We start from the raw sequence: 25544 nt of genomic DNA on the forward strand, positions 1-25544 counted from the left end.
TAAGACGTTGTTTGAGATCCTGAAGAAGTGTTTGAGGACTGCACTTCTTCTGGGTCGAAGGGGCCCGACACTCACTGGTGGACGCCACCTGTTCCTGGGCACCTCCTACAGACCTCACTCTGGCCAGTCCTCCTCCCCGCCCTCAGGCCATTTGCCGTCACTCGGCCTCCTCCCCGCCCTGACTTCCCTTCCGTCAACGCCTCCATTTCCGACTACGCCTCCGCGCCTTTGGGCCCTCCGCGGCTTCCGTCCCAGATGATCCCTCCCCCGGAGCTGCCACCGCCTCCTCAGTCTCCCGGCGCTCGGACCGCCTCCTCGGCCAGTGGCGTAGCCGACTCGCTGTCGCTGCCTGGCAGCTAGGGGCGGAGGTCCCGAGCCCAGCCTGGACCCGAGCGGAGGGCCATGGAGAAAGCGGCCCGCGGCATTCTCCTCACCGACTAGAGCGGGCCCTTTGCGGCTGCCGACGCCATGGACCGAGCCCCCAGCGACCAGGTACGCGGGCTCGGGCCGGGGCCCGCCGGGCCAGGGGTGCGAGGTCGCGGCTGTCTCCCGGGCCGGGCCGGGCCGGGTCGGGCCGGCTGGTTCTCCAACCCCCGTGGTGCGGGGGCCCGGCAGCGCCCGGCGCTCTGCATTGTTCCAGTTTTTGCCTCAGGCTGGGGGTGGGGGGTGCTTTGGGTGCCCGGCGTCCGTCCCCCGGCGCCCGGGGCCTCGCGTCCCCGGCGGGCTCTTCCGAGAGGAGGGGTTCTAACTCCCAGCGGGGTTATCCCCCCCTCAGTTCTGGAATGTGTTGTTCTGGCGGGGAGGCTGCTGAAGGCTTGCCCCTCGCCCGGAAGAGCGTCCCAGGCTGGGTGATGACAGCGGCCGGGGGCGCACGGCCTTTGCGCTTGCAGGGGCTTTACGGAGGCTGTGCCTTCTGAGAAACCCTACTTGGATTTCTCCTTACTCCTCTGTCCTTTTTTTTTTTTCTTCCAAAAAAATGTAGTTTGTCCCCCCCCACACCCCTCCTTAAACTCGAATTGAGATTTCGTAGGTTTCTTTGAGTTCATTTCTGAGTCCTCCAGTTGGTCCCCTCCGTGTTGTGTTTTCTTTTCAGTTGCGTCAGATTCTTGGTGGTCCATGCTAGGAGGAGCTGGGTGGCAGGGATAACACAGTGGGTATCCCCTAGTGTTTTCCGCTCTGACGATATCTATGAAACAGCTGTATTCGGTGAAGTCTAAGTTTATTCCCTCCTCCGTGGCAGTCTCCGAAGGCTTTGCCAGGTTTGGAACTAGACACACGCACGAAATGGGGAGGGCTAGTGATTCGGCTGTCACTTTCAGCACCTGAGCAGGTGATTCAGGGTTTCCCTAGTTCTTGTAGATGGCTGAGTGTCGTTGGAACCAGTTTTAAACTCGACATCAGACTCTATAAACAGTCAAAGCATACTTTCCTAAGAGGAGTATTTTCTCCCTTGAGGTTTAACAAAAAAGCTTTATGCAGCAGTAGGTCTACAACAATGATTTTTGTTAAACGGTACATGGAATTACCAAAGCAAAGTTTGTGGGGAGCCTCTTGGTACATTCACACAGATTTCTCCCCCCTCCCCCGTAAAGCAGGAAGATTCTGTATAATCTGTCTAGTTTAAAAATACTTTCTCAAGATATCCATCAGAAAATACTCATGACTTTTAATGTTCAGCAAGTGAATAGATTTCTTGGAGCACTTTTCCTTGTATGTATGCCACTAATGAAAGGGTTCAAGGTCTCGGTCCTCCACCAGCGTGCTATAGCTGTAACCAGTAACGCTGCTACATATATACTTAGGGCTGCTTTCATCCTAGGGAAAATGTAATTAACTCAGGAGATTGTTTGTGTGTGATTATCTTAACAGCAAGTGCTAGGAGCAATTTTTAAAATAGACAACCTCTTCCTCTTTTCATTCTGCATCTTCCCAAAGTCCACTTCCTACTAAAAGAATTAGGAAAAAAAAACCATGAGAGAAAGATTTTCTTTTGAAGAATTTTTTTCAATACTTGCTGTTAATTCCTACCTCAAGCTGACAGGATAATTTGCAACTCTCCCACTCCTCAATTCTTCCCCACCCCTTGAAACATTCAGAAAAATAATGTATCTTTGCCTAGTTAGTTTAGGAATCTATCAGTGAAGTGGGAGGTGTGTGCTTCATTTTCTGTGTGTGTTTTTCTGGGAAATGATTCCATTAGTTTCATGATATTCTCGAAGTAGGGTCGGGGCTATTTCATTGAGGAAAATCTAAAGACCATTCACCTAATGGGTAAAGGCTGAGACTTAACAGCTTTCGGAAATCTCCATTCTTTTCATTATCTTGTAAAACAATAGAATGGCTTTTAAAGGTTATTTGGAATACATCTTAGGCTTTATTGAAGTAAGTTTCAATAGGGTAAAATCTAAAAAAGTGTATGTGGTATTTACTGAATTTCCATTTTGCTCACAGTTTTTTTTCTTCCAATGTTGACTTGCATCCAGAATTTCTAAAAATGCTAACAGCGTTAAAATGCCTATAATGATGACCAGTTCATAGAAGTTTGGTTTTTAATAAAAGATTGTATTTAACTTTTTTTTGCATTTTTAGTACCTTCATTACTATACTACTATATATTCAAGTACCTCACTTACTATGTGTTAATTCAGGTACCCCGTGAGATACTGCACAAGTGTAACTTTTTAGAAATTCTAAACTTTCTTTGCCAGAAAGTCTATGTTGTTGTGACTTCCCTTTTAACTTTTATGTAAATTCTTCTTATAAAAGATAAGTTATGTATATTTTGATCAGATTACAAATAGTCCCTTGGAATACAAATGCTAGACGATTGGTCTTACTTGCAGTGAATAACTGTTTGAAGGACTGGTATAACCAGTGAGTGCTAGGAGTATTTCCTTTAGTAAGACTGCATTAAATCAAAAGAAGTAACTTAATTTTAGCTGCTAGAGTTCCATGTTCTAAGAACAGGTATTACATGGCAAGAATGAATTTTTTTTCCTTTTAAAAAAGCTAGTGCAAGGAGACGTGAAGGATACATCATGAACTTCATCTTATTTAAAAGGCTCAATGTTTTCAGTTTTAGAAAATTTAGGAAAATGTTTCGTGGTTTTTCTTTTTCAAAAAACAGTGGGCTTACCAGTGACCAAACACTTTTAAGTTTCCAGACCCTTTAGTTATCACAGTGAATTTAAGTATTAATTTAATCTTTGGTGTATTAATATTAGATATATTCTGCTAAAATAATTTAAGATTATTCACTATTAACGTGTTTAATTCTTAGAAAAGCAAGCATGGAATGAATGGTTGCATGTAGTGCTCTTCACCAATAGGGACATAGAGCAATCTGTTTTGTAACTTTTAAGTACTTTATAAATTTCAAGTAAAATTAGCACAATAAACTAAGTATACAGTTGATCCTCTGAATCCTGGTTAGTTGGTAGGTTGAAAATATTTAGTGAAAATAAACACATCTGAAATAGACATGTGTACTTTTTGGGAGGAGGTTTCATTATTCCCTAAACAATATAGTTTGACAACGATTTACATAGTATTTACATTGTGTCAGGTATCGTAACAAAACTAAAAATGTTGATAGAGGAAAATGTGTGTATGTTATAAACCAATATATAAGAAATTTGGTCATTGAGGCTTTTGGTATCTATGGGGAGGCTTGAAAATAACCTCAAATACCAAGGGATGAATGTATTCTGAATGAGTTTCTGTAAATAGTTACTATGTAGCAATGCTTGTATTTTTGTATGTGAAGAAAAGTAAATAATACATCTTATCAGTTAATGCTCTTATAACCAGAGAGTAAATACATGCTCATTTAGAGAAAATGCCATTGGAAAATTTATGAAGACATTTTCAAGTCACTATGTCAAGGAGGAAATAAAAAGTACAGTGTAGATAATTGAAAAAAAAAGATAGCAATAAGATATTGTATATGAAAACCTTTGAAATATGGTTGAAGCTATACTCTGAGGCAAATGCATAGCAAATGCTTTCATTGTTCAACAGTTTCAAAATGAAGTAAAAATTAAGCACCCAAGGCAAGAAGTTAGCGGAGGGGGGGGGGGCAGGGGGAGTACATCAAAGCAAGTGAGACAATAATATTTCTAAAAGCTAATTAATAGGTTAGATAATCTAAGAATTGGAAAGATTATTTTTTAGCAAAATTCCCTCAGAGTTGGACAGAATTAGATTTGATCTATATTGGTAAAAAGAGGAAATGTGTGGAGAGAAAACAGCTGGGACAAGTCTAAATTAAATGTTTTTTTCTCAGTGTTTTCTGAACTTTTACAAAACTTACATAACTACTGCAGTTTGTTTTGGCAAGTGGTTTACTTTCAGTATAAGCCAATGAAGTCAGAAAGCAATATAACCAGCAGGTTTCTTTTAGTTGTTTGTTGTCTTTTTTTTTTTTCTTTAGAAAAGGAGATGTGGTGTAAAATATCCTAATATTTGCTGTATTTTTACCTTACTGTGGACAAAGAGGTGGGGTTTGCATGGGCCTCTTTTCCTTGTGGGTGGTTGGGACTTAACTAAGTTTCACTGCGAGAGAGTCTCATTAAGCTCTACTTCAGTTTTGACTTTGTAAGTGGATATCCTGTCTTTCTGTTTGTAAGTGCTGTTTGGTATCAGTTTTATTTGTATATATGAATATGTAGTCTTTATTTTGAGATAATTCTCTGCTGTAAAATTTCTGATCACTAAAATGTTGACTGTGGCAATATAGAGCAAGCACAGACATTCAAGCTGAGAAAAACATAGATGAGGGTAACTATTCAGAGTTTTCCTTTTTTTTTTTTTTTTTTTTTTTAAAGATTTTATTATTATTGGAAAGCCGGATATACAGAGAGGAGGAGAGACAGAGAGGAAGATCTTCCGTCCGATGTTTCACTCCCCAAGTGAGCCGCAACGGGCCGGTATGTGCCAATCCGATGCCGGGACCAGGAACCTCTTCCGGGTCTCCCACACGGGTGCAGGGTCCCAAAGCTTTGGGCCATCCTCGACTGCTTTCCCAGGCCACAAGCAGGGAGCTGGATGGGAAGTAGAGCAGCCGGGATTAGAACCGGCGCCCGTATGGGATCCCAGGGCGTTCAAGGCGAGGACTTTAGCCGCTAGGCCACGCCACCGGGCCCATATTCAGAGTTTTCATAACATGTCCCTATGCAAGACATTTTTCTTTTCTTTTTTTTTTTTTAAGATTTATTTATTTTTATTGGAAAGTCAGATGTATGGAGAGGAGGAGAGACAGAGAGCAAGATCTTATGTCCGATGATTGACTCCCCAAGTGACCACAGTGACCTGAGATGAGCCGATCTAAAGCCAGGAGCCTCTTCTGAATCTCCCCTGTGGGTGCAGGGTCCAAAGGTTTTGAGCCGTCCTCCACTGCTTTCCCAGGCCACAAGCAGGGAGCTGGATGGGAACTGGAGCAGTTGGGACACACAAACCGGTACCTGTGTGGAATCCTGGCACATGCAAGGCAAGGATTTAGCCACTAGGCCATCGCACTAGGCAAAGACATTTTTTTGGTGTCTACATTAACACAAGAATATTTCCATAAGTTTGTTAAGTGAAAGTGGAGCTAAAAGGTGAGCTTATTTTTGTGCAAAATTTGTTTGAGTGTGTGTGCAGAATTTTTTGACATCACCAAAATAGGAGGTCTTCACAATACTCACAGAAATGCATATTATGAAAAAACACATAGATTTAATTTTTTCTGCACCGAAATATATTATTAATTTCATTTTCCCCACATTTTGTAAGTTACCTTATATAATTAAAATATTAGGGCCCAGCGGCTTGGCCTAGCGGCTAAAGTCCTCGCCTTGAACGCCCTGGGATCCCATATGGGCGCCTGTTCTAATCCCGGCAGCTCCACTTCCCATCCAGCTCCCTGCTTGTGGCCTGGGAAAGCAGTCGAGGACGGCCCAAACGTTTGGGACCCTGCACCCGCGTGGGAGACCTGGAAGAGGTTCCTGGTTCCCGGCTTCGGATCGGTGCGCATCGGCCCGTTGCGGCTCACTTGGGGAGTGAATCATCGGACGGAAGATCTTCCTCTCTGTCTCTCCTCCTCTGTGTATATCTGGCTGTAATAAAATGAATAAATCTTAAAAAAAATATTATAAGTTTATGTTGTTTGCTTATTATGTTACCTTTTATTATGTGAAATTTTCAGAGTAGCTGGGGTTTTTACATTGCTTCTCAGGCCTGAGAAGAACACATGCTGTATTTCTATATGCGCTGCCAAGGGCCTTAACAATCACAATACATGACTTTGGAGCATGCAGAGTTGTAGCGATAGGAAAAAGTTTGCCAGTCTGTTCCTGCTGGTGACATCTTCTGTTTGTGCAGCTGTTGACTATAGCAGCTTTGCTCTCTCTTTCTCTCTTTTTTTCTTTCTGAAAACAAAGGATCATTTCACTGTTTCTGAGTTTTATTGTTGAACTTTGATATCTAGAATTGCATTCAGAGTAGAAGCGAGTGCAGATTTTAATATTTAATGATATATGCTATGCATATTTGCACACATTCATTTTAAATTATGCATGATATCTTCTGAACGGTAGGCAGCCTGGGTTTATAAAGCAGATATGAAATTAGGAGTAAGTTTATTGAAACATTTGACCTAAGCCAGGCTTTGAAATGGATTCATTAATTGTGTTAGTGATTAATATGGTTTCTTTTTGCATTTTAGATTGAGAATTTGAAGTTGTTGTATTTATTAATATAAACAAAACTACCTGTTGGTCCAGATTTATAAAATTCTAAAGTTTTTTTTTTAAAAAGATTTATTTATTTTTCATTTAATAGGTAGATTTGCACAGACAACGAAAGACAGAGAGGACGATCTTCCTTCTGCTGGTTTACTCCCCAAATGGCCGCAATGGCCAGAGTTGAGCCAATCTGAAGCCAGGAGCCAAGAGCTTCTTCCAGGTCTCCACGTACCCATGTGGATCCCAAGGCTTTGGGCCATCCTGCCCTGCTTTTCCAGGCCACAAACAGGAAGCTGGATGGGAAGTGGAGCAGTTGGGACTAGAATTCACACCCATATGAGATGCTGGTGCTTCCAGGAAGGGGATTAGCTAATTGAGCTATTGCACTGTCCTTGAAGAGTTCTTTTTTTAAAAAAGATTGTTTTATTATTAATTTGAAAGGCTAAGTTAGAGTGAGAGAGAGAAAACGAGTGCTTCTTTTTGTTGGTTCCTTGCCCAGAATGGCCTCAACAGCTGGGGTTGAGCTAGGCTGAAGCCAGGAGCCAGAAAATCCATCCAGGTCTTTGTGTGGGAGCAAGGCCCCTAGGATTGGGGACTTTTCTGCTTTCCCTAGGCACATTGGCAGAAAGCTGGATGGGAAGTGGAGCAGCTGGGATTAAACTGGCACCTATACAGGGTGCTTGTATTGTATTCAGCAGCGTTATTTGCTGCACGACAGTGGTGGCTCCATTCAGAGAATTCTTTTATATTCGAAAGGAATCCTCACTTTCAGAATAAAACAAATTTTTAAAAAGATTTTCATTTTATTTAAAAAACAAAGTTATGGAGAGATTGGGGGCCAAAGAGAGAGAAACCTTCCCTTTACTGGTTTACTCCCCAAATGATTATGACATCTGGGATTGGACCAATCCAAAACCAGGAGCCAGGAGATAATCTGGAAGCAGGGATCCAGGGATTTGGGCCATCTTCCACTGCTTTCACAAGAGCAGTATCAAGGAGCTAAGTTGGAAGTGGAGCAGCCTGGATTCTAACTGGTGTCCACAGGAGATGTCATTGTCACAGGTGGCAGCTTAATTTGCTAAACTACAACAAAATCTCAACGCTTACATTTAAAATGTGAATCAGCTTTTCCTCCTTTTTATACATATGTGTGAACTGTGTAAAACAAGTTACCATTTTTCATGTATTATCACTGAAAGATTGCTTTATCCTAATTGGGGAAGCATTATATTGATTTGATTTATTGTACTTTACCTAAGTTTGAGGTTCTAATGAATCCATAAAGTGAAAATTACTAAATTATTAGCATTTGAAGGAGTTTTGCTGCTTATGTTAAAATTCAAAAATCAGGGCCTGGCACAGTGGCCTAATAGCTAAAGTCCTTGCCTTGAATGTGCTGGGTTCCCATATGGGCACCAGTTCTAATCCCGACAGCTCCACTTCCCATCCAGCTCCCTGCTTGTGGCCTGGGAAGGCAGTCAAAGACAGCCCAACGCCTTGGGATCCTGCAGCCATGTGGGAGACCCAGAAGAGGCTCCTGGCTTTGGCTTCGGATCGGTGCAGCACTGGCTGTTGTGGCCACTTGGGGAGTGAATCATTGGACAGAAAATATTTCTGTCTCTCCTCTGTCTATATATCTGACTTTGAAATAAAAATAAATAAATCTTTTTTAAAAAATCCAAAAATCCAACTGAGTTAATAAATATTTATAAACGTTATTCTCCAGTATTTAGATTTGATTCATGCAGATGTAAACTTCAAACTTAAATGAGCCAGGAAAGTTATTGAGTGAATATTGTTGTAGTTTTTAGATTTTGTGCTTTCCATCCTCTTTCCCTTCTTTTTTAAGGAAGTATTTGTGAATATTTACAATGAACTGTTTTTTGAAAAACAAGTTTTCCAAATAAAGACCATGTAATTGAATATATCAATTCTTGTCTTTAGATTCATGGATTTGCTATTGACTACACTTGTGAAACATGACTGAAATTTATTCTGGAAATCATGACAACTTGTTATTAGTGTCACCTTGGAAAATTTGTTTTGATGCTAAGTTCTAATTAGGACCATTTGTGTCTGGAGTAATTGTTTTGAGTCATTAGAAACTTGACTTTTATTATATTGGTTTCACTAAGAGGTTTAATTTTATTTAGATTGTATCATTTATGTAGTTTTGAAAATTATTTTTATTTTGAAAGTGAGAGAGAGAGAAGTGGATGGATCTGTCAAGATCTCCCAGCCACAGACTGACTCTGCGGATGTCTACAAAGACCTGCTACAGGCTGGGCAAGTTCTTCCTAAGCAGGGTGCTGGAGCAGGGTGTTAAAGCCAGGCACTGCAGTGTGAGTCTGTAGCTGTCTTAACCACAAAGCTAAATAGTTGCCCTTAGGCCTGGTGCAGTAGCCTAGCAGCTCAAGTCCTGGCCTTGCATGCTCTGGCATCTCATATGGGCACTGGTTCTTATCCCAGCAGCCCTGCTTCCCATCCAGCTCCCTGCTTGTGGCCTGGGAAAGCAGATGAGGATGGCCCAGGTCCTTGGGACCCTCTGCCCACTTGGGAGACCTGGAGGAGGCTTCTGGCTTTGGATCTAACGTTGTTATAGATATTTTGTAAACTAAAATTTGCGATTTAATGCACTGAAAATCATGTAAATGCAGTGTTGAACTTAACGATTCATTGGAAAATGAACACCTGCTAAGTTGCACACACACACGCACACATACATGCACACTTCACCATAAGACACAGCTCTGTCAGGCATCTGGAAGCTCTCCAAGTTTCTCTAAGATGTAGCCCTCTCTCCCTAGGGCTGATTCTTTTGACTTTCATGGAATACTTACTTTTCTGTAAGGCTTTTCGCTCAGTGTATCCCTAAATAGTGTAGTTTCTTTGTCTTCTAAACCTCTGTGAATTTGTTATAAGGAAAAATGCAGAACGTAAACCAAAAGGGAGTACATGTTACAGATGACTTTAATTGCTGATTTGTCTGCTTGGAAAACTCGAGTATTCATCCTCTCTTCCCATCGCCATTGAATTTTGAGCCTGAGATTTTTCCCTGTCTGGTTTTTTGTTTTGTTTGGTTCATGTTAGACATTTTCCTTCCTTTTAATTTAATGATACGAATCTAATTTCCTGAAATGGCCAAAAATAGGCTTTTTCTAGACTATTCAAACAAATATAATTATCCTTCAAAACTCTGTTTAGTGGTTTTTTCCTTTAAGAAAATTAGTTAAAAACGTACTGTTTTGTCTGAAGAGCCAGTTTTTATTACCAGCTTTATATTTAGACCCTGAAGTATAACTTCCTTGTACTCGATTGTTTTAACAGCTTTGATTATGTAAGGCATGATTTCATTGAAATTTGGTAATCTTTGATAATTTACCTCTTTGAAGACTGTCTAAATAATTTGATCATTAAAGTTGACATTGCTATTCCTTTTGGATATTTTGTGAACACTAAGAAGAGGTCTGATTACTGTTTGGAAAGGCTGTTAATTTGTCAACTTATATTAAGTTATTTGCTCATGTGTTTGTAATCATTCTGCCTTTTCTTTGAAGAATGTCAAGCTGTCAGCGGAGGTGGAGCCATTTATCCCCCAGAAGAAGAACCCTGATACGTTTATGATCCCTATGGCTGTACCAAATGAAAATGGGAGTGTTTCTGGTGTAGAACCAACTCCAATTCCCAGCTACCTGATCACCTGTTACCCGTTTGTGCAGGAAAATCAATCTAATAGGTAATTATTTATTACTGTTTTCTGTATATTGGAGTGGTAGACAGTATCAAAGAGCACACTCTCAAAATTTTTTCTGTACCTGTAAAATAAAATTTATGATTTAATTTTACTTTCTAAAAGGAGTAAACAAAACCAAGTGATATGAGAATGTGCAAATTTGTATCAAAGGTTATCTTACTCTTTCTAAGAAGAAATGGAGTTGTTTTGATGTATCTCCTGTGTTGCCATTGAACTACATTGAGTTAAACTGAGGGGAGGAATGAAGTATGTAGAAAGAAGTGAACAGAACACTTTTTTGAGAATAGATACTTAATCTTAAAATTGCCAACATAGTCTGGCATGAGAAAATACCAAGCTACAGTACAAAGCTTTGAAGCTTTTGGGGTTAGTTAGCACACATTTCTAGACTCCGGTTTTGATAGTCACAAATTGATTTTGCACAGTGCTTACAGTTCATTTAATGTGTGGCCTGGGGCTGAAGAGTAGGTGCTGTGATACTCAGGGTAGCCTTTCTAAGGCTGGTTTTGCTTACCTGAGTGATTGGCAGCTCAGTGGTGTAGTTCCTTCTTTGAAGTATTGAAGTACTTTCAACCTTTTTCAGGTTATGTCAGATATAGAATATTGTATTTTTCTGGCATTATGAGATAAATGGATGAGGCAGCTGGTGACTTCAAGTTCTGCCCAGCAGGCTGTGAGGGCTGAGACGTCAATATTTATACACATTTATAATGCATTTGTGTTACTGCAGTTTTTTTTAGTAATTCTGTAAGCATGATATCTGAGACCACTGAACTGCCTTCTGATGTATAAAGTATGCAAGTTATTATTGTGAGTTTCTTAAAACGTAGTCTAGCAGGTTGAACAAACAGTAGAATCTAAAGGATCCTTTTTAGTTAACATTAATGTTAAAATTCTTTGACCTGTTAGATAATGTGCAAGATGATTTACAAACTCAATTTAAATGGTACTGTTTTTTTTTTTTTTTTTGCTGTTTGAAAAAATGACCGGTGTAAAGTACACTAAGTTTGGTTTCTTGTCTTAACAAATAACCTGATAATTCATGAGCAGGACACCAGATTATTCTAAAATATTTTTAGAATTTAAAAAATATTTTTTCATTTTGCTTTGTCATGTGATTATTGAAGAAAAGCTCTATGTTTCAGTGCCTTCCATTCCAAATTTCTCATTTGTCAGCAGCAGTGTGCAGTAGGGATGCTGGGACAGGAAGAATCTTGCTGGTGCTTTATAGGAGTCCTGTTAAAGGAGTTGTAATGTCAGAGATGTTGGTAGATGAACTTGCTGGACCTGGAGTCTGCTTTTGTTGCCAAGGAGGGGAGCCAGCAAAACAGCTGCACTTTTCCAGGTGGTTAAGAGGGTTGGAAAAGAGGAGGTCCTGGAACTAAACAGAGAATGAGAGGTAGAGGAGTTCAGTCACCCTACATAACGACCATCTTACACAATGCTTTGCTGTCACCGTTAGCACTGGATGAGAACGTTGTGCAGCTTTTGTTTGCTTACTCAGCAGCAATGCGTTAAACTTACAAGCAGAAATATCTTGAGGTTGAGGGCAGAGTTGTATACACAGTAATGATTTGTGAATTGCAATAAAACTCATCGGTTTGCATTCCTTTACACTGCCATTTAAATAGTTATTTCATGTACCTAATCTGTAATTAAGCCAAGGAAAATTACTGTTACTCTGTTTTTTATTAAACAGTTAAGATTTTGCTTTAGTTTGTTTTTAGACTTGTCAGTGGATTTGTTCTTGTTTGTATTTGGTTTTACAGACAATTTCCTTTATATAACAATGATATACGATGGCAACAGCCCAATCCAAACCCCACTGGACCATACCTTGCCTACCCCATTCTGTCGGCTCAACCACCTGTTTCTACAGAGTATACATATTATCAGCTGATGCCAGCGCCATGTGCCCAAGTTATGGGTTTCTATCATCCTTTTCCTACACCTTACTCCAACACCTTTCAAGCTACAAATACTGTCAATGCTATAACCACAGAATGCACTGAGCGTCCAACTCAGCTTGGACAAGTCTTCCCATTATCCAGCCACCGAGGCAGAAGCAGTAATCGAGGACCAGTGGTACCAAAAGTAAGTGACAGTTTTTGATTGGCCTTTGCAGCTAATATTTCTGTGAAATAAGTAGTCTGCTTCTTGTATTGATCGATCTTTAATGCTGATTTTACTACAGAGCATTCACTAATATAAATTATCAAGGTATATTACTTGAGAGTATTTTTTTCCTATGGAAAAATTGGTTGGTAATATGACTTACCACCATCTTTGTGATCTTTCCAAGAATTTTACATAAACGGGATGTACAAGTATTTCTGAGTTACTTTAGTTTAAAACTAGTCATGAAAATTACATGGTGATGTCAATATCAATAAATGGTTAGCATGCTTCCTGTGCTAGCAGGGTTGAACAGCTAGCATATTACAAGATATTTTAATCTTCAATATTAGCAGGGGAAATTATTCTGGAAAAGGACACTTATGATTCATTTAAATCACTTCAATTTTGTTGCTTTAATTCTGTGAATTTTTAGAAATTCACAGGGATTGTACTTTGTTGTTTAAGAGGTAATTTACTGTTTTGTGAACAGTCTCCTAAAGTTGGAAAAAAATGAAGGATAAACATTTGAAATTAGTTTTATTTAGGGACAGCTATTTGACTAAGTTTTTCTTAAAAAAAAAAAAAAGCCTCAGGAGGTCCTGGTGCAGTAGCTTGGCGACTAAGGATGTTGCCTTGCACATACCGGGATTCCGTATGGGCGTCGTTTCCAATTCTGGCAGCTCCACTTCCCATCCACCTCCCTGCTTGTGGCCTGGGAAGGCAGTTGATGACACCAAGCCGTGGACCCTGTACCCACATGGGAGACCTGGGAAAAGCTCCTGGCTCCTGGCTCTTGGCTTCGTATTGGCACAGCTCTGGCCTTTGCGGCTACTTGGGGAGTGAATCATCAGATGGAAGATCTTCCTCTTCTGTCTCACCTCCTCTTTGTATATCTGACTTTGCAATAAAAATAAATAAATCTTAAACAAAAAATCTCAAGAGAGTTAAGGTTTCATTGTAGGCTTCTTTTTCATTATGATCTTAAAAAGCTAATAAGAGGAAAAGCTGTGTTTCTGGTGAACACGTTTAAGCTCCTGAAAGACACATCTTCATGATTGTATCATCAAAAGATAGGTGCTTTTTCCACATTCCATTAGTCCAGCTCCTTTAGCGGAAAAAAAAAATCATTATTGCTTCTTTCATAATTTTTAAAAAATAAAAAAATAAACAAGCAACTGAAGTTACTTGGAAAAGTTTATAGTCCTTGTTGGTGGCAACCCTTTGAGTCCTCTGAGAGTAAAGAGGTGACTGAAGGAAACTAGGCGATATTACATAGTTACAGATCTTAAAGGGTGTTGTTTGTCAGAATCTGCTTCTAGCACTTTAAATGAGTTAAAGAGTTACATTTGGAATTAAATGTATTCTGTCAATTCATAAACACCCATTTTAAAAAGTGAAGGAAGGGATTAGCTTTTATATATTTTCTTTTTGAACTCTGACAGATTTTTTTCCTTTGCACATCATTATTATGAAACTGAAATTTAGTCTTGATGTTACCATCCTTTTTTGCCTCTTTAAATAAATACCTAGAACCCCGATGACGCGATTATACTCTAGTTATTTATTAAAATAAAAATCCAAGTAACAAGTTCATAGAATATCGATCATAGTAATATTAACTTGCCTATGGAATTTTACATGAAGTAAAAACTAAATGATGAAAAAAATTATTATAAAATACGTGTAAGTATATAAAACATTATTTAGGCTGTTTTGCAAATACTTTCATGAAACTTTGATATGGTAACTTTTTCTCCATAATGCTGTAGAACCTGCATTTAAATATATTTGGTAGTGAATGTGTATTTTATACTATTTACTGTACTGAATAATTTTTTGTTTTGTTTTGACTTAAATCAGCAGCAGCTTTTACAACAGCACATAAAAAGCAAAAGACCTCTGGTGAAAAATGTAGCTACTCAGAAGGAAACAAATGCAGTGGGTCCTGATAATCGATCAAAAATTGTGCTTTTGGTGGATGCCTCACAACAAACTGGTAAGACAAAGGTTCCTATGTTACTGATTTCTTTTTTCACATAGACTTTATATTTGTGGATTGTGCTACGTTTCAGGATTCTATACTTTCATCTTTCCATTTGCCCTGCCACTTGTGAAATTCTGTATCTAGGAAGCATAAAACAGTGTTCTTTCATCTTTCTTACTGGTGTGTTTATGTAAAACCTAGAGCAGGATTTGAGGTTTCCATTTGTGCTGTTGTAGTAGAGGAGCTATGACAGATAGAAATTTGAGCGCCCTGTTTTGATAGAAATCAGAATTGTATGTGTTTTTGATAACTAGATTACAACTCTTTATAAATCATCTGACATCCTTTATAGCACCTTTTTGAAATAACTTAGTTTTTCTGTGCCGTATTTAAGCATATAACTGATAAGATCAGATAAGAATTAATAGCCTTATGACATTCTTTTTTTCCCAGATTTTTTTTCTTGTTTTTTAAAAATTTAGAGATTGATTTATTTGCAAGGCAGAGTTAGAGAGAGAAGAGAGATCCATCTTCCAGCTGCTGGTTCACTCTCCAGATGGCTACAACAGCTGCAGCTGGGCCAGGCCAAAGCCAGGGGCGTGAAACTCCATCTCCGTCTGAGTCTCCCAGGATGTGGTGCCAGGATGCAAGCACTGGGCGGTCTTCTGCTCTCTTCCTGGGTGGGCACTTGAGCAGAAAAATAAATCAGAGGTGGAGCAGCCAGAACTCAAACCAATGCTTTAGTGGGACACTGGTGTCACAGAGAGTGGGTTCACCTCCTATGCTGCAATACCAGTCCCCAGAAAAATTTGTAATTGGAAAGATCCATTGAAGAGTGGCAGAGGTCTGTCCAGTACTACCCTACACAAGTGAGGGCCGTAGTCTGGTGTGCTCCATGATGAAAACAGATTTTAAACAAGAAAAGGTTTTTATTTTGTGTTTTTTTGAGATTTATTTTATTTTTATTGAAAAGGCATACCAGATTTATGGAGAAAAGGAGAGACAGATTGTCCGTCCACTGTGATAAGTTGAGAGGTGATTGTGAGGGGTTTTGTTTCAGGAATTTCTTTCTTTTTTTTTTTTTTTAAAGATTTATTTTTATTACAAAGTCGGATATACAGAGAGGAGGAGAGACAGAGAGGAAGATCTTCCGTCCGATGATTCACTCCCCAAGTGAGCCGCAACGGGCCGATGCGCGCCAATCCGATGCCGGGAACCAGGAACCTCTTCCTGGTCTCCCACACGGGTGCGGTGTCCCAAAGCATTGGGCCGTCCTCGACCGCTTTCCCAGGCCACAAGCAGGGAGCTGGATGGGAAGTGGAGCTGCCGGGACTAGAACCGGCGCCCATATGAGATCCCGGGGCTTTCAAGGCGAGGACTTTAGCCGCTAGGCCCCAGGAATTTCTTATCATGATTGCAGTTCATGAAATAAAAAACTAACACAGCGCAAGTCCATAAGCAAATGGGTAGAAGCAAAAAAAAAAAAAAAAAAAAAAAAATCTAGGAATAAAAGTAATAGCTTCATAAAGGGAAAAATATTAGGGTTTCTACAAGCACCAGAAAAGATGCTAAACCTCATTATTAAGTTGGAAAGTGCAAATTGGAACCCACAGTTTCCCTTTTTTTATACAGATTGGCAAAGATTATAGTGTAGAGAACAGTATCAAATATATGGTAAAGTGTGGATTCCTGAAAATATGTTTATGTATATATGTATATATACTGCTGATAGTTTCGTTGTTTCAACCAACTTGAAAAATGATTTATTTACATTATTAAATAAAGCTAGATATATACATCCCCACCAAGTCCTGAAGTTGTCACCTTTGAGAAGCTTTCACACACACACGGACATTTTTGTGTCTGTGTAAGAATGCTCATAGTAGCATATATTTTTAAAAATTTGCTTTTTATTTGAAAAGCAGAGTTAGAGGGAGAGGCAGAAATTTTCCATCTACTGGTTCATTCCCCAAATGGCCGCATTGCTGGACCTGAGCAAATCCAAAGCCGAAAGTGGCATTAATGGATTTTAGCCACATTTATCAAAAATAAGCCACAAAAGAATATTAACATTTTAAAAAAAGAGTTAAGAACTATAAAATTATGATTTATGTTTTAGGAATGCAAAAAATCCACACTAAACCTAACAAAAAACACAGAGCTCTGAATAGAGGTAATCTCTGCAGGACAGAGCGGGTGCAGTCGTGGTCACCGGACGCATGGTGAACTTGAGATGATTGTGTTTTCTTTCTTTAATGGTTGATAGTTTTTTAACAACATTAATGAAATTTTCATTCTGTTTTCATACTAACTTGTTAAAAGCCAGTGTGTCAGGAACATCTTACCTTTCCATGATCTCTTCAAAAAAATTGTCACCTGTTTCTCCTTTTATAAAGCTTGACATCATTATTTTATAATGCCCTAATGATGAGAATTTGTCGACCTGACCCTCACAAGGAATTGTCGTTACTCTTTGTTTTTTGTAGATTTTCCATCAGATATTGCTAACAAGTCTCTCTCGGAGAGCACTGCCCCGATGCTCTGGAAGTCCAAAGGCAGGAGGAGAAGGACATCCCACCCCACCGCTGAGTCCTCTAGTGAACAGGGTGCTAGCGAGGCGGACATCGACAGTGATAGTGGTTACTGCAGTCCCAAACACAGCAACAACCAGCCTGCTCCCGGGACTTTGAGAAATCCTGAATCTGGGGCGGTGACTGTATGTACCTAGATTTCTTTCTCTTTCATGGACCTTAGTATTATCTTTGCATCTTCTGATACTTAGGTGTCTATGTGCATTAGCAATTCCTATACTAATAGGTTAAAGTGTAATTTGTGTGTTTTATTAGTAATAGGAATTGTTCATTTATGAAAGAGTTTTCTAAGATTTAATAAACATGTTTTCAAATTAGGTTGTTATGAAATGTCTTGTAAAGTCTATGATGTTGAGAGACTTAATTAGAAAATAATTCTTTTTTTGTTTGTTTTTAAGCATGTGGAGTCATCCGTCTGTGCAGGTAATTATTTTCTACATAGTTTTTTTTTTTTTTTTTACATAGTTTCATTCATGTCAGTTTTCCGTTAATGCAAGAAACTTGTTATACTGCAAGAAAAAAAAATAGAATTCAAGTTATATCCAAGTACAGATTTGCCAAACACATGAAGAAAATGCCAGTTGCAGATATTCTGCAAAATGATACTTGTTTTACTAAAAATTGATATACTACTAAAAATAAAAAAAAATAATAGCACCAAATTTATAGTGACTGAATTTTAGTACATAAACGTAGGAAAATTTTTGTTTTGGTGTCTTTTATAAGAAAGTAATACTATTGGGTGTGGCACAGTGGCCTAGCAGCTGAACTCCTCGCCTTAAACGTGCCGAGATCCCATATGGGCGCCAGTTCTAATCCTGGTAAACCCACTTCCCATCCAGCTCCCTGCTTGTGGCCTGGGAAAGCAGTTGAGGACAGCCCAAATCCTTGGGACCCTGCACCGCGTGGGAGATGTGGAAGAAATTCTTGACTCCTGGCTTTGGATCAGCTCAGCACTGGCTGTTGTAGTCACTTGGGGAGTGAATCATTGGACGGAAGATTTTTCTCTGTCTTTTCTCCTCTCTGTATATCTGACTTTGTAATAAAAATTAATAAATATGTTTTAAAAGAAAGTCATATTCTTATATCTCATTTGTTAATAGGTGGTGTAAATTGGTCCAGTGTAACTTGCCAGGCAACTCAAAAGAAACCTTGGATGGAAAAAAATCAGACGTTTTCTAGAAGTGGAAGGCAAATTGAACAAAGAAATAATTCACAGGTAATTTGGATTATTTTGGAGAAATCTGATCAGGTGTGACAAGAATTATTATAAATATGTTGGCAGCATATAAATGCATATTGAGTTATATAAAAGTGAGCTAATACAATGTCTGAAATTTATTTCAAAATGGCTTAGTCAATAATATTATTTAAATGTTGAAACACAATGGAAAGAGGTTGAATAAAAGTGATAATGAGTATGTGAGTAAGGAGTGTGGCCTTGTCAGTATTTTGAATTGGTCGCGAGCCCTGACTGTGGTGATGGCAGTCCCTGGGCGTGGCTGGTTGACGCTTCCAAGCCATCCCTTCGGGCAGTCTGTTGCAGGTCTTGAGCAACGTCTAGCCTCAATGTGGCAGAGTCTGCCTTGATTGGCTATGAAATACGGTGTTATTTATTGGTCAATATTTCCCTTTTCCTTTTTTTTTTTTAAATGTTGGATTCCTTAATCTAGTTAAGGAATTAAAGCTATCATAGGAATAGATTTGTGGATGAATGAAAATAAGAGCTAGTAACTAACTGATCAATTTTGTCCTTGGTTTGCCTGTTTCCTTGCCTCCCGGAAACACACTCCACATCTACCTTAACATTAATTAGGTTACCAGGAAAGCTCACAGTGTAATACCTTCTGCCCTGTAATTGCGAAATGGAATTATTGTTGCAGCTTTATTTGAATAAAAGCAAAAGAGCTAAAATAAGAACCATGTATGTAGTTTAAAGAAAATCTACACCATGTTTTTGTGTGCTGAAATTTTCAGGTCAAACTGTAACAGTTAGTCTTGCCAGGTTTGCAGTCTTGATACTGCCTGTGGTATCAGTAGCCTGCTGGGGTAGAAATAATGCTGTGATGAAAAGCATTTATCCCTGTCTCAACACTGATAAGAAGAGAGAGATTGCACAAAAAAAAAAATAGTGTAAACACATGGTGGTGTTCTAACTTTGGTTATTTCTCTCTCCATTCCCAAAGTGGATACAATTGCTCATAGTGTGTTTATTTTCTTAATTACATCTGATGACTTGTTATTCATGTACTTTTTCTTCATTTGTTTGGTTTTTAGGATGCATAATCTTATTTAAAGTCAAAATGTTTTTCCTTTTTGAAATTTATGATGATTTTTGAGCTTTAAAAATATTCTGGAAATCAAACAAATATTTGTAGTTTCTGCTACTTTTTAATGGGGTAATATTTCAAAACTTTTTAGCTGAGATTTAATATGTGATGGAACATGATATAGTCTTTATTTTTATGCATGATAAAAAAATAATAGTGCAGACTTTCCATCTTTTTTTTTTTTTTTCAAATATTTGTTTATTGTTTGGAGGTCAGAGTTACAGAGAGAGAAGATCTTTTTTGCTAGGATAGAGGAAGAGATCTTCCAGCTGCTGGTCTACTCCCCAAATGACTGTGACAGCCAGAGCTGGGCCAGGCCAGAACCAGGAGCCAGGAGCTTCTTCTGGGTCTCCTATGAGGGTACAGGAGCCCAAAGACTTGGTCTCTCCTCCACTGCCTTCCCTGGCCATTAGAAGGGAACTGGATTGGAAGTAGAGCCACTTGGCCTTGAAACAGCGCCTGCATGGTGTGCTGGTGCCACTGGCTGAGGCTTAGCATACTGTGCCATGCCACTGGCCCAGATGGTATAGGTTTTCAAAGTTATTCTAATTCTGTAACCCATTATTTGTGCTTTCATTTTAATTATTTGCTAATTTATTGTCACTAAGTTTTGTTTCTGTATTTGTTTTCATCTATTTTCCGCTATGTCATGCTGTTGAATTACAGTGATTTTAAACCCTTTTCCAGTGTTTTAACATTTGATAAGGCACATCATTTTATGTGTGCTGGTATGACTTTAATTTTAAATAATGGGAAAAGTATAAAAGCTTTATAAAGCTTTATCTCTTATTGAAAGGCATAGTTTACAGAGAGAAGAGAGAGAGAGCTTTCATCTGGTGGTTCCCTCCCCAAATGACTGCAACAGCTTGGGTAAACCCAGGCTGAAGCTTGTAGCCCACAGCTGCTTCTGAGTCTCCACGTGGGTGCAGGGACCCAGGCGCTTGGGTCATTTTCTACTGCTTTTCAGGCACATTTATCAGGGAACTGAATCAGGAGTGAATCAACAAGGTCTTGAACTGGCACTCATGAGGGAGGCTGGCATGTAACAGGTGTTGTCTCAGTGTGTTGTGGCCCAATACTGGCCCTGATGTAAAAACTTTTAAAATGACTTTATTTTTTGAAATCAGTTGAAAAGTAAAAAAAGATGAATACAGTTCAAAACAAAAAATTCATTTTCATCTTTTTCTCTCTTTGTCTTTCTCCATTCTTTTTGCCTGTCCCACTTTGTTTATTTTCTTGTATAGTCTCCCAGAGTTTCTTCAAGTTACTATAAGTAAATATAAGTATGTATCATTTGCCGGGCCCATGTTTTTGTCCAGTTCTAGCACAGTAGATACCAAACCTACCTTTTTTTTTTTTTTACATTTTATTATTATTATTATCATTTTATGATACAGTTCCATAGGCTCCTGGCATTTCCCTTATCCCCTCCTGAATTCCCTCCCCTCCACCTAGTTCCTCTATAGCATTACTAAAATATAGTTCTTCATACACAGTCATATGTCCATCATAGTGGGCATGGACAATGGCAGAGAGTCCAGGATCCTATTGTCAAGATAGAGTGAACAGTTTCATTGTAAGTCCATCTTTGTCTGGAAGTAGAAATGCATACTGCATCATATCCTCACATCTGGATGTTAGTCTCCATTACACAGCTACTATACATCTCCTTAAATGAAAACTCATAATACAAAATCAACAATAGAAAGAAAAATAGAAATTTACAATGCCATGAAGTTAAATGACATGTTACTAGATATGACAGTCTCCATTACACAACTACTATCCATCCCCTTAAATGAAAAGCCCCAAAACAAAATCAACATCAGGGAGAAAAAAGAAATTAACAACACCATAAAGTTAAATAACATGCCACTAAATGACTAATGTGTAGCTGAAGAAATGAAAATCAAGAACCTTCTTGAAGAAAATGTCACTGTATGATCTGCAAGTCATTGAATGATTTAATCAGAAGAAAGTGTTTTGAAGAGTGAAACTAACAGAAAACAACAAAACCCATGCGATATAGTTTCTGCTGATTTCTGTTGGTGAAGTGTATCTCTTCTAGACAATAAATAGATGGGTTTTGTTTTTTAATCCAGTCTACCAATCTATGACGTTTGATTGAGCTTAAGCCATTTACATTCAGAGTTTAATATGTATGGATGGTACTTTGGTCCTGTCATTTTAGGAATGTGTTGTTCATTGGTTTAGTCTTCTGTTGTCATTTTACTGGGATGTTCTTCCCATTTGCCTTTGGTTTTGGTGAGTGCTATTCCTCTTCTCAGTCAAGAGAACATCTTGAAGTTTCATTTGTAGGGCAGGTTTGGAAGAGGCAAACTCTTAACTTTTCTTTACTGTGGAAGAATTTTATTTCATTTTCAAAGACAAAAGAAAGCTTTGCTGGATATGTTATCCTGGGCTGACGTTTTTTTTTGTTTTAGAATCTGGAACATGTCACTCCATTCTCTTCTTGCCTGTAGAGTTTCCTGTGAAAGGTCTCCTGTGAGTTGGCATTCCTTTATATGTCAGTCCTTTTTTTCTCACGTGCATATTTAAAAATCTTTTCCTATGTTCAATTGAAGAGACCTTGATGATCATGTATGGTGGTGAAGATGGCTTTTGATCAAGCCTGTTGGGAGTTCTGTGCACCTCCTGGATCTTGTTTCCCAATTCTTCCTCTAGATTAGGGAAATTTTCCTTTATCATTTCATTAAATACATTTGCAAACTCAGCTTCTCTTTCTGCACCTTCTGGGACTCCCATAACTCCTATATTAGGCTTTTTTAATAGTGTCTTTCAATTCTTGAATACTTTTTTTTTTTAGCCTGATGCAGCTCTGCTTCCACCTTTTTGTTTGTTTCCCCTGATGACAGGAAATATCTTCCAATTCTGAGATTCCTCTTCTGCTTGCTTCATTCTATTTTGGCGACTCTCCACTATACTTTTAATTTGTTCTATTGTGTTCTTAATTTCTGAGATATCTGCCTTGATTTGCTTTATTGGTTCCTTAAATTCTTTGAACTCTTGTATGTGCTTCTCATTGTTGATCAGAAGCTTTAAAATGCGTTTTCTGAGTTCTGTGTCCCCCATTTTCTCAATGTCTTCCTCAGTTAACTCTGAGGTTGGCATAGGGTTTTGCACCTTTGCAGGGGAGTTTTCGGTAATATTCGCTGTGCCTTTGTCTCTTCTTTTGCTCTTGGTCATTGTACTTCTGGTTATCAGAGTCTTCTCCTTGGGGCAGGTTTCTAAGCTGTGTCACCCACAGGTCTACAATACGATTTTACTTATTGCAGTTGGCACACTTTTTGCTGGCAGCCACTTGTGCCACTCCCTGCAGCGAGTTCCAGCTCTGGGTTCTTATGTCAAATTTCTATCGTGGTCTCCACAGCCCCAACTCCTGGCTCACCACTCTCCTCCTCCTGTGATAACATGCTGAGGCTGCACCATTGTCTCTGCAACCTTTCTCCCAGTTTCGGTTGGAACAGATCCCAGGATTAGAGAGACACCTGGTGTCCTATATAGTTAGGTTGTTGGTGGTGCTGATCTTGTCGGAACCTGTTGGATGTTAGGTCTGCGTGCCACACGGACCTATTTTGACCTGTACAATGCCATAGTTGGTATTATTTTCCTGCGGGACCAGTGCAATCCATGGAACTCAGTGAGTTCTCATGAGCTCAGCACATGCGCAGTTCACTGTTGTCCCCTGCAGTCCTAAAGCTATTGCCACAGTGTACAAAATGACGCCTGATGTACCACTACTTCAGTTCTTGATCTGCTGGCCATCAGGTCTGAGGGCTACCCAGACCTGTCTTGGGTGGAACCTGTAGAATGCCACATTGCTGCAGTTTACTGGGTCAGAAATGAGTTCACTCCCAGCTCAGCGTCTGCTCAGTCCTTTCCCTTGCCTTTGCCTCCTTATGCAAAATGACATCCAATTTGGCTCTAGGGGGCTGACTGGGCTGTGAAATCCACCCTGTTCTTGCACTGCCCATCTGGGATCTGCTGCTCTGTCTCTGCTCCTGGTCAAATCAAACGGACCAGCAGGATGGACAGTTCTTTCTCCTGGTTTACGTCTCAAGCTCCCAGTGAAAGTCCCTTCCCACCTGGTTGCTGGTGGCGTTTCGGCTGCTGGTGGAGTTCAGATGGCCGTTAGCTGAATGCCACTGGAGTATCAGTCACTGCAACACCACACTGTTGTGTCCGCTGCTTTTCTGTGTCTGTCAGCCTCCAGGTACCCCTCTGCTGTTGTTCTGTCTTTTCCTATTTTATGGAATATGTCTTCTCTGCTTCATCCTGATTAAATGTTTTTCCATCTGTTTAAACGTGTCCTTACCCTATTCCACCATCTTGATTCTCCCACACCTATTACTTTCTCCCTGGTGTCCAAACCTACGTTTTTTAATACTCAGTGATGTATCTCAGAGACATTTATATCATTTCCATGAAACCACAAATAGGGCTTTTTCAACTTTTTTTTTTAAGATTTATTTATTTTTATTACAAAGTCAGATATACAGAGAGGAGGAGAGATAGAGAGGAAGAGCTTCTGTCCCATGATTCACTCCCCAAGTGAGCTGCAATGGACCGTACTGCGCCGATCTGAAGCCAGGAGCCAGGAACCTCTTCCAGGTCTCCTACGTGGGTGCAGGGTCCCAAGCTTTGGGCCATCCTCGACTGCTTTCCCAGGCCACAAACGGAGCTGGATGGGAAGTGGAGCTGCCAGGACTAGAACCGTCACCCATATGGGATCCTGGCGTGTTCAAGGCCAGGAGTTCAGCTGCTAGGCCAAGCCACCGGGCCCTCAACTTTTCTTTTTAAAGGTTTATTTTATTTTTTATTGGAAAGTTAGATATACAGAGCGGAAGGTTGTCCATTAGTTGACGACCCACTCCCCAAGTGGCCACGACGGCCGGCTAGAGCTGCACCAGTTCAAAGCCAGAAGCCCTGAACCAGGAGCCTCGTCTGGGTCTCCTATGCGTGTGCAGGGTCCCAAGGCTTTGGGCCGTCTTCAACTACTTTTCCAGGCTGCAAGCAGGGAGCTGGATGGAAAGCGAGGCTGCTGGGGTACGAACTGGTGCCCATATGGGATCCTAGTGCTTACAAGGCGAGGCCTGTAGCTCCTGGGCTACTGTGCCGGACCCTGGAGTCTGTTTTAGTAAAATGACTGCTTCTGTCAGTGGTGCCTCATACTCATGACTTATTCATCCGAAGGTCCAATTTCTGGTAGTGTCATGTTGAATATTAGAATTTCAAAGTAAGAATTTTGGGGAACAAACAAATTCAATGTATAACATAGAACACTAATACTTCATGTAATTGAAAATTTTGTTTTCTTAAATCTTTTCTTGGAAATGAGATTTTTATTTAATGGTTTTCCTTAAGAATTCTGCCCTTTTTTTTTTATTCACATTTATTTAATAGGTGATAAAAATCACAGCAACATATTCAGGGTTGGCATAAGCAGAGGTGAAAGGTGGGAAAAAGATATGTCTACATTCATTTTGTATCCATAGCCAGGGGAGCGATTATACAGTATCAACCTCTAGTCCCCAGTGTGGGGGAGTACAGCCTGAAGGAGAGGCCATTCCATGGACAAGTAGGCAGACTATTGCATAGTGGCATGGCGATTTGTCAGTCCATACAGTATGTGTTTTTAAGTTAAAGATGTCAGAAGACTTTTAGCAGTTGAATACAAAAGTAACGGGGAGGCTTCCTCAGAGGTAGCATCTTGTAGTACAACATCACATCACACATATTAACATGCAGAAAATTAAGATACAGAACAGATCAATCACAGTGTCCCCTCATGTGGTGCTTTCTATAGCAATGACTTTTTATTCTGTACCAGCCATTCCTTAATCCCTGCAATCCAGTCAATTAGCCTCCTTTTGTCTAAATATTTGTTGTTTCAAAAACTTTGTATGTGTGTAATTTATACTCCTTGGGATTGGTTGTTTCCTTTTTTTTTTTTTTTAAATTCATGTGGCTCTTGGGCAATGCATTCAGATTGTTGGGTTTATCAGCAGTTCATTTATTTTGCAG

At 39.6% G+C, this 25544-nt stretch overlaps 1 protein-coding gene across 2 annotated transcripts in view; it reads left to right on the forward strand.

The window, feature by feature from the left end:
* Window positions 1-252: 252 nt before the first annotated feature.
* Window positions 253-25544, forward strand: part of SECISBP2L (SECIS binding protein 2 like) — a 44886-nt gene continuing 19594 nt past the window's right edge. Inside the window, exons 1-7 of one of the 2 annotated variants that reach the window (XM_058665884.1) lie at window positions 253-492; window positions 10280-10458; window positions 12246-12570; window positions 14458-14590; window positions 17065-17294; window positions 17568-17592; window positions 18273-18388. In XM_058665884.1, coding sequence (XP_058521867.1) covers window positions 469-492; window positions 10280-10458; window positions 12246-12570; window positions 14458-14590; window positions 17065-17294; window positions 17568-17592; window positions 18273-18388 — 1032 coding nt within the window. In that variant the 5' untranslated portion in view covers window positions 253-468. Of the gene's footprint in view, window positions 493-10279; window positions 10459-12245; window positions 12571-14454; window positions 14591-17064; window positions 17295-17567; window positions 17593-18272; window positions 18389-25544 lie in introns of both variants that reach the window. The other variant, XM_058665882.1, reaches the window with a different exon arrangement.

The sequence above is a fragment of the Ochotona princeps genome, chromosome 6 (assembly GCF_030435755.1).
Source record: "Ochotona princeps isolate mOchPri1 chromosome 6, mOchPri1.hap1, whole genome shotgun sequence".
Classification (NCBI taxonomy): Eukaryota; Metazoa; Chordata; class Mammalia; order Lagomorpha; family Ochotonidae; genus Ochotona; species Ochotona princeps.